This window comes from Mustelus asterias, unplaced genomic scaffold (assembly GCF_964213995.1).
Source record: "Mustelus asterias unplaced genomic scaffold, sMusAst1.hap1.1 HAP1_SCAFFOLD_373, whole genome shotgun sequence".
In the NCBI taxonomy this organism is placed as follows: Eukaryota; Metazoa; Chordata; class Chondrichthyes; order Carcharhiniformes; family Triakidae; genus Mustelus; species Mustelus asterias.
The window spans coordinates 318,154-334,923 of NW_027590329.1; the positions used below are offsets into that span (position 1 = coordinate 318,154).

The 16,770-nt window shown below is 53.6% G+C and overlaps 1 protein-coding gene across 1 annotated transcript in view; it reads right to left on the reverse strand.

The window, feature by feature from the left end:
* Positions 1-3,946: 3,946 nt before the first annotated feature.
* lbh (LBH regulator of WNT signaling pathway) overlaps positions 3,947-16,770 on the reverse strand; it is a 125,059-nt gene continuing 112,235 nt past the window's right edge. The window contains exons 2-3 of the mRNA XM_078204541.1: positions 8,188-8,282; positions 3,947-4,653 (exon numbers count right to left, since the gene is read on the reverse strand). Of these exons, the coding sequence (XP_078060667.1) occupies positions 4,459-4,653; positions 8,188-8,262 (270 nt within the window). The 5' untranslated portion in view covers positions 8,263-8,282 and the 3' untranslated portion in view covers positions 3,947-4,458. The remainder of the gene's footprint in view (positions 4,654-8,187; positions 8,283-16,770) is intronic.

The window sequence follows — 16,770 nt, forward strand, 5'->3', positions numbered from 1 at the left end:
AGCTAGTGAGCCCCGGGAAGCGAGCGAACCCCGGGAAGCGAGTGAGCCCCGGGAAGTGAGCGAGCCCCGGGAAGCGAGTGAACCCCGGGAAGTGAGCAAGCCCCGGGAAGCGAGTGAGCCCCGGGAAGTGAGTGAACCCCGGGAAGTGAGCGAACCCCGGGAAGTGAGTGAACCCCGGGAAGTGAGCGAACTACGGGAAGTGAGTGAACCCCGGGAAGCGAGTGAACCCAGGGAAGTGAGTGAACCCCGGGAAGTGAGTGAACCCCGGGAAGTGAGCGAACCCCGGGAAGTGAGCGAACCCCGGGAAGCGAGCAAACCCCGGGAAGTGAGCGAACTCCGAGAAGTGAGCGAACTCCGAGAAGTGAGCGAACCCCGGGAAGCGAGCGAACCCCGGGAAGTGAGCGAACCCCGGGAAGCGAGCGAACCCCGGGAAGCGAGCGAACCCCGGGAAGCGAGCGAACCCCGGGAAGTGAGCGAACTCCGAGAAGTGAGCGAACCCCGGGAAGCGAGTGAACCCCGGGAAGTGAGTGAACCCTGGGAAGTGAGTGAACCCTGGGAAGCGAGCGAGCCCCGGGAAGCGAGTGAACCCCGGGAAGTGAGCGAGCCCCGGGAAGTGAGCGAACCCTGGGAAGCGAGCGAGCCCCGGGAAGCGAGTGAACCCCGGGAAGTGAGTGAACCCCGGGAAGCGAGCGAGCCCCGGGAAGTGAGCGAACCCCGGGAAGCGAGCGAGCCCCGGGAAGTGAGCGAACCCCGGGAAGTGAGTGAACCCCGGGAAGCGAGCGAACCCCAGGAAGCGAGTGAACCCCGGGAAGCGAGCGAACCCCGGAAAGCTAGGGAGCCCCGGGAAGCGAGCGAACCCCGGGAAGCGAGTGAGCCCCGGGAAGCGAGCGAACACCGGGAAGCGAGTGAACCCCGGGAAGTGAGCGAGCAAACCCCGGGAAGTGAGTGAGCCCCAGGAAGCGAGTGAACCCCGGGAAGCGAGCGAACCCCAGGAAGTGAGTGAACCCCGGGAAGCGAGTGAGCCCCGGGAAGCGAGCGAACCTCGGGAAGCGAGCGGATCCCGGGAAGCGAGCGAACCCCGGGAAGCGAGCGGATCCCGGGAAGTGAGCGAACCCCGGGAAGTGAGTGAACCCCGGGAAGCGAGCGAACCCCAGGAAGCGAGTGAACCCCGGGAAGCGACCGAACCCCGGAAAGCTAGTGAGCCCCGGGAAGCGAGCGAACCCCGGGAAGCGAGTGAGCCCTGGGAAGCGAGCGAACCCCGGGAAGCGTGTGAACCCCGGGAAGTGAGCGAGCAAACCCCGGGAAGCGAGTGAGCCCCAGGAAGCGAGTGAACCCCGGGAAGCGAGCGAACCCCAGGAAGTGAGTGAACCCCGGGAAGCGAGCAAACCCCGGAAAGCGAGTGAGCCCCGGGAAGCGAGTGAGCCCCGGGAAGCAAGCGAACCCCGGGAAGCGAGCGGATCCCGGGAAGCGAGCGAACCCCGGGAAGCGAGCGGATCCCGGGAAGCGAGCGGATCCCGGGAAGCGAGTGAGCCCCGGGAAGCGAGCGAACCCCGGGAAGCGAGTGAGCCCCGGGAAGCGAGCGAACCCCGGGAAGTGAGCGAACCCCGGGAAGTGTGTGAGCCCCGGGAAGCGAGTGAACCCCGGGAAGCGAGCGAACCCCGGGAAGCGAGTGAGCCCCGGGAAGTGAGCGAACCCCGGAAAGCGAGTGAGCCCCGGGAAGCGAGCGGATCCCGGGAAGCGAGTGAGCCCCGGGAAGCGAGCGAACCCCGGGAAGCGAGTGAGCCCCGGGAAGTGAGCGAACCCCGGAAAGCGAGTGAGCCCCGGGAAGCGAGCAAACCCCGGGAAGCGAGTGAGCCCCGGGAAGCGAGCAGATCCCGGGAAGCGAGCGGATCCCGGGAACCATGAACCACAATGGGGACTCCAAACCACACAGCCAATGGTGAGAAATAGGTGCTGGGACAGTGAGCAGGAGTGAGCTGCTCCGGTCACAGGGAATTCATCAACAGCTGCCCTACAAATCTCCTGAGATAAAATAGACACATTGACACATCCAGGTCACCAGAACAACATGTTCCCCCCCTCCCAGCGTCGCTGGTACAGTCCAGACCTGTTGCCGGGCTCAGAGGCTGGGTTGGCCCATTCCAGTTGTCCAGGGAATCATTGAGGGTGGGGGGGGGGGCGGTTTGGTGGGGGTGGGGGGGGGGGTGGTGGTGGGGGTGGGGGTGGGGGGTGGGGGTTGGGGGTGGGGGTGAGGGGGTGGTGGGGGTGGGGGGGGGTGGGGGGGTGGGGGGGTGGGGTGGGGGGGGTGGGGGTGCAGAGGGGAGGTGGGGGTGGGGGGGGTGGGGGTGGGAGGGCGGGAAGGGCGGGGTGGTGGGGGTGGGGTTGGGGGGGTGGGAGGGACGGGGGTGGTTGTGGGGGTGGGGGTGGGGGGCGGGGTGGTGGTGGGGGTGGGGGTGGGGGTGGCGGAGGCGGAGGGGAGGTGGTGGTGGGGTGGGGTGGGGGGGGTGGGGGTGAGGGCGGGAAGGGCGGGGTGGTGGGGGTGGGGTTGGGGGGTGGGAGGGACGGGGGGGTGGTTGTGGGGGGTGGGGGGGTGGGGGGCGGGGGTGGTGGTGGGGGTGGGGGTGGGGGTGGCGGAGGGGAGGTGGTGGTGGGGGTGGGGGTGGGGGTGAGGGCGGGAAGGGCGGGGTGGTGGGGGTGGGGTTGGGGGGGTGGTTGTGGGTGTGGGGGGGTGGTGGTTGTGGGGGTGGGGGGGCGGGGGGGTGGTTGTGGGGGTGGGGGGCGGGGTGGTGGTGGGGGTGGGGGTGGGGCTGGGGGAGGGGGGTGGGGGTGATGGAGGTGGGGGTGGGGGGGGCGGGGGTGGTGTGGGGGGTGTGGTGGTTGTGGGGGTGGGGGGGTGGTGTGGGGGGCGGGGTGGTGGGGGGTGGGGGTGGGGGAGGGGGGGTGGGGGGTGGGGGTGATGGAGGTGGGGGTGGGGGGGGCGGGGGGGGGGGGGGGGGGGGCGCGGGGTGGTGGGTGGGCACGGGGTGATGGAGGTGGGGGTGGGGGAGGGGGGGTGGGGGTGGGGGGGGGGGGTGGGGGGGCACGGGGTGATGGAGGTGGGGGGGGGGGCGGGGGGGTGGGTGGGGGTGGGGGGGTGGGGGGCGCGGGGTGGTGGGTGGGCACGGGGTGATGGAGGTGGGGGTGGGGGGGGGGCGGGGGGTGATGGAGGTGGGGGTGGGGGGGGGCGGGGGGGGGGGGGTGGGGGTGGGGGGTTGGGGCAGTCTGAGTTTTTCTTCTTGCTCTCCTCCAGGGTGGCATTGTGTGAAGTTTTATGGGGTTTGTGCCAACTCCCTTTCTAATAGTGACCGGGCATCGCAGAACCAGCCTCCAATCACACCAGTCTCAGTTCAGTAAAGACTATGGAAGCGACATCTGCTCTGAGACTCTGTAAACACAGTAAGAAGTTTAACAACACCAGGTTAAAGTCCAACAGGTTTATTTGGTAGCAAAAGCCCACACAAGCTTTCGAGGCTCTGAGCCCCTTCTTCAGGTGAGTGGGAATTCTGTTCACAAACAGAACTTATAAAGACACAAACTCAATTTACATGAATAATGGTTGGAATGCGAATACTTACAGCTAATCAAAGTCTTAAAAATCAAACAATGTGAGTGGAGAGAGCATCAAGACAGGTTAAAAAGATGTGTATTGTCTCCAGACAAGACAGCCAGTGAAACTCTGCAGGTCCACGCAACTGTGGGGGTTACAGATAGTGTGACATGAACCCAATATCCCGGTTGAGGCCGTCCTCGTGTGTGCGGAACTTGGCTATCAGTTTCTGCTCAGTGACTCTGCGCTGTCGTGTGTCGTGAAGGCCGCCTTGGAGAACGCTTACCCGAATATCAGAGGCCGAATGCCCGTGACCGCTGAAGTGCTCCCCAACAGGAAGAAAACAGTCTTGCCTGGTGATTGTCGAGCGGTGTTCATTCATCCGTTGTCGTAGCGTCTGCATGGTTTCCCCAATGTACCATGCCTCGGGACATCCTTTCCTGCAGCGTATCAGGTAGACAACGTTGGCCGAGTTGCAAGAGTATGTACCGTGTACCTGGTGGATGGTGTTCTCACGTGAGATGATGGCATCTGTGTCGATGATCCATTAAGGCTCCGAAAGCTTGTGTGGCTTTTGCTACCAAATAAACCTGTTGGACTTTAACCTGGTGTTGTTAAACTTCTTACTGTGTTCACCCCAGTCCAACGCCGGCATCTCCACATCATGACTCTGTAAAGATGGCAGGATTAATCCCTCTGCAAGGACAAGGCAAATTATAGCAAGACCATGAGGTCAGAGGTCCACTGGAAAGCTCCAGAAATACCCGGCCATGATTACCAAGGCTCGGCCTCCTCCTGGTTAGGTACCAGTGGGAAGATCTCTATCCTCTTGCCTTGTCCGTGTGTTTATTCATTGTCAGTGACAGGTTCAGTTACTGTTCCATGCTGACCTGCGTCTCAGTCTCTTTGCAGACTTTCTGACTCTCTTCCTCGGTAATCAGCATCTCCTCCGGTGGCCATCGCAGCTCCCCACTCTCCACCTCTCCCTCACTCGGTTCCACCACAATGGATGGCAGACGGTCTTTCAGTTTGTAGCAATGTTCAATGTCAGAGGGATCGGGAAATATCTGGGCAAGAAAAGAAAGACAAGAGTGAGAGACAAGGCAGTAGGTTCAGCACCTGGCAACACTGGACTGGAGACCCGTCACACCATCGCTGTCTCTCCCATTCACACCAGAATAGCTCCCACCTCCTCACCACCTTCAGTCCTTCCCATAACTCACAACCATCCCAGTCCATCCACAATCCAATCCCAGGGTTCAATCAGCAACTGGATTCACTGGATTGGAGTCAGGAGCAAGGACCGCTGGCTGGAGACTCTGGCACTGGATTCACTGGATTGGAGTCAGGAGCAGAGACCACTGGCTGAGGACTCTGGCACTGTATTCACTGGATTGGAGTCAGGAGCAGAGACCACTGGCTTAGGACTCTGGCACTGGATTCACTGGATTGAAGTCAGGAGCAGAGACCGCTGGCTGGGGAGTCCGGCACTGGATTCACTGGATTGGAGTCAGGAGCAAGGACCGCTGGCTGGAGACTCTGGCACTGGATTCACTGGATTGGAGTCAGGAGCAGAGACCACTGGCTGAGGACTCTGGCACTGTATTCACTGGATTGGAGTCAGGAGCAGAGACCACTGGCTTAGGACTCTGGCACTGGATTCACTGGATTGAAGTCAGGAGCAGAGACCGCTGGCTGGGGAGTCTGGCACTGGATTCACTGGATTGCAATCAGGAACAGGGACCACTGGCTGGAGACTCTGGCACTGTGATCACTGGGTTAGAGTCAGGAGCAGAGACCACTGGCTGAGGACTCTGGCACTGGATTCACTGGATTGGAGTCAGGAGCAGGGACCACTGGCTGGAGACTCTGGCACTGGATTCACTGGATTGGAGTCAGGAGCAGAGACCGCTGGCTGGGGAGTCTGGCACTGGATTGCAGTCAGGAGCAGGGACCACTGGCTGGAGACTCTGGCACTGTGATCACTGGATTAGTGTCAGGAGCAGGGACCACTGGCTGGAGACTCTGGCTCTGGATTCACTGGTTTGGAGTTAGGAGCAGGGACCACTGGCTGGAGACTCTGGCTCTGGATTCACTGGTTTGGAGTTAGGAGCAGGGACCACTGGCTGGAGACTCTGGCTCTGGATTCACTGGTTTGGAGTTAGGAGCAGGGACCACTGGCTGGAGACGGGGGCGGAGGGGGTGGGGTGGGGGGGTGGTCGCTTTGCTGAGCACCTTCGGTCTGTGCACAATCAGAATCCTGACCTTCCAGTTGTTTGCCATTTTAACACACGATCCTGCTCCCATACCCACATGTCTGTCCTTGCCCTGCTGCAATAGACTCATAAAGGTTTACAGCATGGAAACAGGCCCTTCGGCCCAACTTGTCCATGCCGCCCTTTTCTGTTTTAACGATGAAGCTAGTCCCTATTGCCCGCATTTGGCCCATATCCCTCTATACCCATCGCACCCATGTAACTGTCTAAATGCTTTTTAAAAGACAAAATTGTACCCGCCTCTACTACTACCTCTGGCAGCTTGTTCCAGACACTCACCACCCTCTGTGTGAAAAAATTGCCCCTCTGGACACTTTTGTATCTCTCCCCTCTCACCTTAAACCTATGCCCTCTAGTTTTAGACTCCCCTACCTTTGGGAAAAAATGTTGACTATCTGGCTGATCTGTGCCCCTCATTATTTTATAGACCTCTATAAGATCACCCCTCAGCCTCCTACGCTCCAGAGAAAAAAGTCCCAGTCCATCCAGCCTCTCCTTATAATTCAAACCATCAAGTCCCGGTAGCATCCTAGTAAAGCTTTTCTGCACTCTTTCTAGTTTAATAATATCCTTTCTATAATAGGGTGACCAGAATTGCACACAGTATTCCAAGTGTGGCCTTACCAATATCTTGTACAACTTCAACAAGACGTCCCAACTCCTGTATTCAATGTTCTGACTGATCAAACCAAGCATGCCGAATGCCTTCTTCACCACTCTGTCCACCTGTGACTCCACTTTCAAGGAGCTATGAACCTGTACCCCCGAGATCTCTTTCCTCTGTAACTCTCCTCAATGCCCTACCATTAACTGAGTAAGTCCTGCCCCGGTTCAATCTACCAAAATGCATCACCTCGCATTTACCGAAATTAAACTCCATCTGCCATTCGTCAGCCCACTGGCCCAATTGATCAAGATCCCGTTGCAATCCGAGATAACTTTCTTCACTGTCCACTATGCCACCAATCTTAGTGTCATCTGCAAACTTACTAACCATGCCTCCTATATTCTCATCCAAATCATTAATATAAATGACAACTAACAGTGGGCCCAGCACTGATCCCTGAGGAACACGTTCAATGCAGAACGCAAACTGGAGGAACAGCATCTCATCTTCCGCCACTTTACAACCTTCCGGTCTCAACATCGAGTTCAACAACTTCAGATGATTCGCTCTACCCCACCTCCACCCCTTTGTTTTCATTTTATTTTATTTTATTTTTTACTGTTCTCTACCTTTTATTTCTTTATTGTCTTTCTTCATTTTTCTCCCCGCCCCCCCCCCACTCTAACCCCCTTCTCTTACCTTTGCTTCCCCGCTTCCCCTTTTCTACATTCTATCTCTGTCCCATCCACTCCCCCCCCCCCAAAACGAAGGAGATAGTCATCGACTTCAGGAAGTGTAGTGGAGAACATGCCCCTGTCTACATCAATGGGGATGAAGTGGAAATGGTCGAGAGCTTCAAGTTTCCAGATCACCAACAACCTGTCCTGGTCCCTCCACACTGACGCTGTCGTTAAGAAAACCCACCAACGCCTCTACTTTCTCAGGAAACTAAGGAAATTTGGCATGTCAGCTACGACTCTCACCAACTTTTACAGATTCACCATAGAAAGCATCCTTTCTGATGTGTCACAGCTCGGAATGGCTCCTGCTCTGCCCAAGACTGCAAGAAATGACAAATCAGCCATGATCTTATTGAATGGTGGAGCAGGCTCGAAGGGCCCAATGGCCTCCTCCTGCTTCTAGTTTCTATGGTTACAAAGAGTCGTGGACGAAGCCCAGTCCATCACACAAACCAGCCTCCCATCCATTGACGCTGTCTACACTTCCTGCTGCCTCAGCAAAGCAGCTGGCATAATCAAGGACCCCACGCACCCCGGACATTCTCTCTTCCACCTTCTTCCGTCGGGAAAAAGATACAAAAGTCTGAGGTCACGTTCCAACCAACTCAAGAACAGCTTCTTCCCTGCTGCTGTCAGACTTTTGAATGGACCTACCTCGCATTAAGTTGATCTTTCTCTACACCCTAGCTATGACTGTAACACTACATTCTGCACCCTCTCCTTTCCTTCTCCATGAACGGTATGCTCTCTCTGTGTAGCGCGCAAGAAACAATACTTTTCACTGTATACTAATACATGTGACAATAACAAATCAAATATAAATTCTGGGATTCTCTCTGAGTCTTCACTCAGCTTTTCAAAGCTAAATTGCCATCACCAAGCCTGGTTCCCCCGCCGTTTGAAATGATCGAACTGTCGCCGGTGAGGTTTTGTTTTCCTCGAACATTAGCAGCAGATTCGCCGGCTGAATGGACTAACCTGGAAACAGAGAGTGTCCTTGCGGGAACAGAGATCCATGTGCTCAATTGGGCCAGTTTTCACCACCCCAGTCATCGTGTCAGCAGCACAGAGACCTGGTGAGCAAACACAGGCACGCAGTCAGTTCCCCCACACACAGCGCTTTCTGCTCTCACACCGAGAGGCCGTGGGTAGAGTTCGCTACAACACTCACCATCCACGTTTACCCCTTCCTCACCCCTACAAGAACAGTTAACAACAACCAGCAACATGCTGAGGGTAAGCGAACCTTGTCTTTATTCTGTCATGGGGTGTGGGGGTCGCTGGCTGGCCCAGCATTTATTGTCCATCTCTAATTGCCCTTGAGGAGATATGTGAGAGTCAACCACATTGTGGTGGCTCTGGAGTCACATGTAGGTCAGACCGGGTGTTATAAAGCAGGGATTGACCCCTCCCTCTGATAACTGACACCAAAACACCCCAAGAGGAGTCCCTCACCCCATAATCTGTAAAAGGTGTGTGTGAAGTGATGTGACCTGCTCTTCAACAACTCCGAGTAATTAAATACAAAATAAATCCCTGACACTCACTCTAAAATCAACACCTAACAATTTATTTATCTAACTAGCTATGAGCAAATTAATTAAACTACAAACAAACTGAATAAATCCCTTTAACTATGAATTATTCCTGAATAAAACACGATTCTAATGGGACGCTGTTCCAATAAATACAATCCCCACTCATGAACAAAATAGAATTTAATCACTCTCTAAATTACAGCCAGGTTTTGTGCCTTCCGGAATATTCTGGGCCTTCTCTGTTGATTCTTCTGTCTGGAATTTCTTTCTTCTTTGGTACCTTTGCTATGTAGATGTGATTTCTTTAAGTCACAGATGAAGCTGTGAGAGCCAACGATTCTCTCTCTTGAGAGTTGGGAACCGAGAGCTGTGAGTTGTTAATTCTGTGAGGTGGCAGTTGTTCTTTCCCCTTGTCCCACCGCCCCCTTCTTTTATACCTGTGACAACATATCAATATTTCTCATAATAGAACAAAGAACAATACAGCACAGGAACAGGCCCTTCGGCCCTCCAAGCCCGTGCCGCTCCCTGGTCCAAACTAGACCATTCTTTTGTATCCCTCCATTCCCACTCCGGTCATGTGGCTGTCTAGATAAGTCTTAAACGTTCCCAGTGTGTCCGCCTCCACCACCTTGCCCGGCAGCGCATTCCAGGCCCCCACCACCCTCTGTGTAAAATACATCCTTCTGATATCCATGTTAAACCTCCCCCCCCTCACCTTGAACCTATGACCCCTCGTGAACATCACCACCGACCTGGGAAAAAGCTTCCCACCGTTCACCCCATCTATGCCTTTCATAATTTTATACACCTCTATTAGGTCTCCCCTCATCCTCCGTCTTTCCAGGGAGAACAACCCCAGTTTACCCAATCTCTCCTCATAACTAAGCCCCTCCATACCAGGCAACATCCTGGTAAACCTCCTCTGTACTCTCTCTAAAGCCTCCACGTCCTTCTGGTAGTGTGGCGACCGGAACTGGGCGCAGTATTCCAAATGCGGTTGAACTAACGTTCTATACATCTGCAACATCAGACCCCAACTTTTATACTCTATGCCCCGTCCTATAAAGGCAAGCATGCCATATGCCTTCTTCACTACCTTCTCCACCTGTGACGTCACCTTCAAGCATCTGTGGACTTGCACACCCAGGTCCCTCTGCGTATCTACACCCTTTATGGTTCTGCCATTTATCATATAGCTCCTCCCTACATTAGCTCTACCAAAATGCATCACTTCGCATTGATCTGGATTGAACTCCATCTGCCATTTCTTTGCCCAAATGTCCAGCCTATCTATATCCTTCTGTAGCCTCTGACAATGTTCCTCACTATCTGCAAGTCCAGCCAATTTCGTGTCATCTGCAAACTTACTGATCACCCCAGTTACTCCTTCTTCCAGATCATTTATATAAATCACAAACAGCAGAGGTCCCAGTACAGAGCCCTGCGGAACACCACTACTCACAGGCATCCAGCGGAAAAAGGCCCTTCCACGACCACCCTCTGTCTTCTGTGACCAAGCCAGTTCTCCACCCATCTAGCCACCTCCCCCTTTATCCCATGAAATAGGATTGGTTCTATGTTGTCAAAACCATCAGATTTAAATTTAATAGGTTTTTGGTATTTAAGTGCCTGATTCAAACTGATTGGCTAAATTCCAGAGCCTGTTGTCTTGGTAACACTGCTGCTTGGCCTTTCAATACTAATGTTTCAGTTTGTGCTCTCTGTGTACTTGCTTTGTTTTATAAATCTCCAAGCACTGAAGAAGCACCACCGTCCAAAGGGACCGGACAGCGTTTCCTCCACCGGCATTTCACAAACACCACATTCAAAGTTGCTGCCTCCCAATCTACAATTACTCGATCCAACTTGACATCACTGGCTAAGGACGCCAGATTTCCTTCCCAAAAGGGCATCAGTGAACCAGGTGGGTTTTTAGAACAAACAAGAAATGGTCATCATTAGACTTTTAATTCCAAATTTTTATTCAGATTGCACCATTTGCCGTGGTGGGATTTGAACCCGAGACCCCAGAGGCTTTCCTGGGTCTCTGGATTTCTCGGCCAATGACAATACCACTACGCCACTGCTCCTGATTCAAACTCAGTGAAAATCTATACACATTCAGATTGCTGGTGGGGACGGGTCTGTCACTGTATAACACTGGGGTACAGTACTGGTGGGGACGGGTCTGTCACTGTATAACACTGGGGTACAGTACTGGTGGCGACGGGTCTGTCACTGTATAACACTGGGATACAGTACTGGTGGGGACGGGTCTGTCACTGTGTAACACTGGGGTACAGTACTGGTGGGGACGGGTCTGTCACTGTGTAACACTGGGGTACAGTACTGGTGGGGACGGGTCTGTCACTGTGTAACACTGGGGTACAGTACTGGTGGGGACGGGTCTGTCACTGTGTAACACTGGGGTACAGTACTGGTGGGGATGGGTCTGTCACTGTATAACACTGGGGTACAGTACTGGTGGGGACGGGTCTGTCACTGTGTAACACTGGGGTACAGTACTGGTGGGGACGGGTCTGTCACTGTGTAACACTGGGGTACAGTACTGGTGGGGACGGGTCTGTCACTGTGTAACACTGGGGTACAGTACTGGTGGGGATGGGTCTGTCACTGTATAACACTGGGGTACAGTACTGGTGGGGACGGGTCTGTCACTGTGTAACACTGGGGTACAGTACTGGTGGGGATGGGTCTGTCACTGTATAACACTGGGGTACAGTACTGGTGGCGACGGGTCTGTCACTGTGTAACACTGGGGTACAGTACTGGTGGGGACGGGTCTGTCACTGTATAACACTGGGGTACAGTACTGGTGGGGACGGGTCTGTCACTGTGTAACACTGGGGTACAGTACTGGTGGGGACGGGTCTGTCACTGTATAACACTGGGGTACAGTACTGGTGGGGACGGGTTTCTCACTGTATAACACTGGGGTACAGTACTGGTGGGGACGGGTCTGTCACTGTATAACACTGGGGTACTGTACTGGTGGGGACAGGTCTGTCACTGTGTAACACTGGGGTACAGTACTGGTGGGGACGGGTCTGTCACTGTATAACACTGGGGTACAGTACTGGTGGGGACGGGTCTGTCACTGTATAACACTGGGGTACAGTACTGGTGGGGACGGGTTTCTCACTGTATAACACTGGGGTACAGTACTGGTGGGGACGGGTCTGTCACTGTGTAACACTGGGGTACAGTACTGGTGGGGACGGGTCTGTCACTGTATAACACTGGGGTACAGTACTGGTGGGGACGGGTTTCTCACTGTATAACACTGGGGTACAGTACTGGTGGGGACGGGTCTGTCACTGTGTAACGCTGGGGTACAGTACTGGTGGGGACAGGTCTGTCACTGTGTAACACTGGGGTACAGTACTGGTGGGGACGGGTCTGTCACTGTATAACACTGGGGTACAGTACTGGTGGGGATGGGACTGTCACTGTATAACACTGGGGTACAGTACTGGTGGGGATGGGACTGTCACTGTATAACACTGTGTACAGTGCTGGTGGGGACGGGTCTGTCACTGTATCGCACTGGGGTACAGTACGGGTGGGGATGGGTCTGTCGCTGTATAACACTGGGGTACAGTACTGGTGGGGACGGGTCTGTCACTGTATAACACTGGGGTACAGTACTGGTGGGGACGGGTTTCTCACTGTATAACACTGGGGTACAGTACTGGTGGGGACGGGTCTGTCACTGTGTAACGCTGGGGTACAGTACTGGTGGGGACAGGTCTGTCACTGTGTAACACTGGGGTACAGTACTGGTGGGGACGGGTCTGTCACTGTATAACACTGGGGTACAGTACTGGTGGGGATGGGACTGTCACTGTATAACACTGGGGTACAGTACTGGTGGGGATGGGACTGTCACTGTATAACACTGTGTACAGTGCTGGTGGGGACGGGTCTGTCACTGTATCGCACTGGGGTACAGTACGGGTGGGGATGGGTCTGTCGCTGTATAACACTGGGGTACAGTACTGGTGCAGTCGGGTCTACATAGAACATAGAACATAGAACATTACAGCGCAGAACAGGCCCTTCGGCCCACGATGTTGCACCGACCAGTTAAAAAAAAAAACTGTGACCCTCCAACCTAAACCAATTTCTTTTCGTCCATGAACCTATCTACGGATCTCTTAAACGCCCCCAAACTAGGCGCATTTACTACTGATGCTGGCAGGGCATTCCAATCCCTCACCACCCTCTGGGTAAAGAACCTACCACTGACATCGGTTCTATAACTACCCCCCCTCAATTTAAAGCCATGCCCCCTCGTGCTGGATTTCTCCATCAGAGGAAAAAGGCTATCACTATCCACCCTATCTAAACCTCTAATCATCTTATATGTTTCAATAAGATCCCCTCTTAGCCGCCGCCTTTCCAGCGAAAACAATCCCAAATCCCTCAGCCTCTCCTCATAGGATCTCCCCTCCATACCAGGCAACATCCTGGTAAACCTCCTCTGCACCCTCTCCAAAGCCTCCACATCCTTCCTGTAATGTGGGGACCAGAACTGCACACAGTACTCCAAGTGCGGCCGCACCAGAGTTGTGTACAGTTGCAACATAACGCTACGACTCCTAAATTCAATCCCCCTACCAATAAACGCCAAGACACCATATGCCTTCTTAACAACCTTATCTACTTGATTCCCAACTTTCAGGGATCTATGCACACATACACCTAGATCCCTCTGCTCCTCCACACTATTCAAAGTCCTCCCGTTAGCCCTATACTCAACACATCTGTTATTCCTACCAAAGTGAATTACCTCACACTTCTCCGCATTAAACTCCATCCGCCACCTCTCGGCCCAACTTTGCAACCTGTCTAAGTCTTCCTGCAAACTACGACACCCTTCCTCACTGTCTACCACACCACCGACTTTGGTGTCATCAGCAAATTTGCTAATCCACCCAACTATACCCTCATCCAGATCATTAATAAATATTACAAACAGCAGTGGCCCCAAAACAGATCCCTGAGGTACACCACTTGTAACCGCACTCCATGATGAATATTTACTATCAACCACCACCCTTTGTTTCCTATCCGCTAGCCAATTCCTGATCCAATTTCCTAGATCACCCCCAATCCCATACATCTGCATTTTCTGCAGAAGCCTACCATGGTGAACCTTATCAAACGCCTTACTAAAATCCATATATACCACGTCCACTGCCTTGCCCCCATCCACCTCCTTGGTCACTTTCTCAAAAAACTCAATAAGGTTAGTAAGGCACGACCTACCTGCCACAAAACCATGCTGACTATCACCTATCAATTCATTACTCTCCAAATAACTATAAATCCTATCCCTTATAATTTTTTCCAACATCTTGCCGACAACAGAAGTGAGACTCACCGGTCTATAATTCCCGGGGAAGTCTCTGTTCCCCTTCTTAAACAATGGGACAACATTCGCTAACCTCCAATCTTCTGGTACTATACCAGAGGCCAACGACGACCTGAAGATCAGAGCCAGAGGCTCTGCAATCACTTCTCTTGCCTCCCAGAGAATCCTTGGATAAATCCCATCCGGACCAGGGGATTTATCTATTTTCAGACCCTCCAGAATATCCTGCACATCCTCCTTATCAACTGTAATACTGTCTATTCTACTCCCTTGCAACCCAGTGTCCTCCTCAGCTATATTCATGTCCCCTTGCGTGAACACCGAAGAGAAATATTGGTTCAATGCTTCACCAATCTCCTCCGGTTCCACACATAACTTCCCTCTGCCATCTATAACTGGCCCTAAACTTGCCCTAACCAACCTTCTGTTCTTGACATACCTATAGAACGCCTTAGGATTCTCTTTAACCCTATCCGCCAAAGTCTTCTCATGTCCCCTTTTAGCCCTTCTAAGCTCGCTCTTCAACTCCCTCTTAGCCAATCTAAAGCTTTCTAGTGCACTACCCGAGTGCTCACGTCTCATCCGAACATAAGCCTCCTTTTTCTTTTTAACCAACAAAGAAACTTTTTTGGTGCACCACGGTTCCCTAGCCCTACCAATTCCTCCTTGCCTGACAGGGACATACCTATCACAGACTCGCAGTAGCTGCTCCTTGAAAAAACTCCACATGTCGGACGTTCCCAGTCCCTGTAATCTCCTAGTCCAACCTATGTTTCCTAATTCTCTCCTAATAGCCTCATAATTACCCTTCCCCCAGCTAAAACCACTGGCCCGAGGTTCATGCCTATCCCTTTCCATCACTAAGGTGAACGTAACCGAATTGTGGTCACTATCACCAAAATGCACACCAACTTCCAAGTCTAGCACCTGGTCTGGCTCATTTCCCAGCACCAGATCCAATATAGCCTCACCTCGAGTTGGCCTGTCTACATACTGAGTCAAAAAACCTTCCTGCACGCTTTGAACAAAAACTGACCCCTCTAACGAGCTAGAGCTATAACAATTCCAGTCAATATTAGTCAAGTTAAAATCCCCCATAACAATTGCCCTATTACTTTCACTCCTAAGCAGGATTGAAAGGGTCTGTCACTGTATAACACTGGGACACACCTCTGTCACTGTGTAACACTGGGGTACAGTACTGGTGGGGATGGGTCTGTCACTGTATAACACTAGGGTACAGTACTGGTGGGGACGGGTCTGTCACTGTGTAACACTGGGGTACAGTACTGGTGGAGACGGGTCTGTCACTGTACAACACTGGGGTACAGTACTGGTGGAGACGGGTCTGTCACTGTATAACACTGGGGTACAGTACTGGTGGGGACGGGTCTTTCACTGTGTAACACTGGGGTACAGTACTGGTGGGGACGGGCCTGTCACTGTATAAAACTGGTGTACAGTACTGGTGGGGACGGGTCTGTCACTGTATAACACTAGGGTACAGTACTGGTGGGGACGGGTCTGTCACTGTGTAACACTGGGGTACAGTACTAGTGGAGACGGGTCTGTCACTGTACAACACTGGGGTACAGTACTGGTGGGGACGGGTCTGTCACTGTATAACACTGGGGTACAGTACTGGTGGGGACGGGTCTGTCACTGTATAACACTGGGGTACAGTACTGGTGGGGACGGGTCTTTCACTGTGTAACACTGGGGTACAGTACTGGTGGGGACGGGTCTGTCACTGTATAACACTGGGGTACAGTACTGGTGGGGACGGGTCTTTCACTGTGTAACACTGGGGTACAGTACTGGTGGGGATGGGTCTGTCACTGTATAACCATGGGGTACAGTACTGGTGGGGACGGGTCTGTCACTGCATAACATTGGGGTACAGTATTGGTGGGGACAGGTCTGTCGCTGTGTAACACTGGGGTACAGTACTGGTGGGGACGGGTCTGTAACTGTATAACACTGGGGGACAGTACTGGTGGGGACGGGTCTGTCACTGTATAACACTGGGATAGAGTACTGGTGGGGACGGGTCTGTCACTGTATAACACTGGGGAACAGTACTGGTGGGGACGGGTCTGTCACTGTATAACACTGGGGAACAGTACTGGTGGGGACGGGTCTGTCACTGTATAACACTGAGGTACAGTACTGGTGGGGACGGGTCTGTCACTGTATAACACTGGGGTACAGTACTGGTGGGGACGGGTCCGTCACTGTATAACACTGGGACACACCTCTGTCACTGTGTAACACTGGGGTAGAGTACTGGTGGGGACGGGTCTGTCGCTGTGTAACACTGGGGTACAGTACTGGTGGGGACGGGTCTGTCACTGTATAACACTGGGGAACAGTACTGGTGGGGACGGGTCTGTCACTGTATAACACTGGGGAACAGTACTGGTGGGGACGGGTCTGTCACTGTGTAACACTGGGGAACAGTACTGGTGGGGACGGGTCTGTCACTGTGTAACACTGGGGTACAGTACTGGTGGGGACGGGTCTCTCACTGTAAAACACTGGGGTACAGTACTGGTGGGGACGGGTCTGTCACTGTGTAACACTGGGGTACAGTACTGGTGGGGACGGGTCTGTCACTGTGTA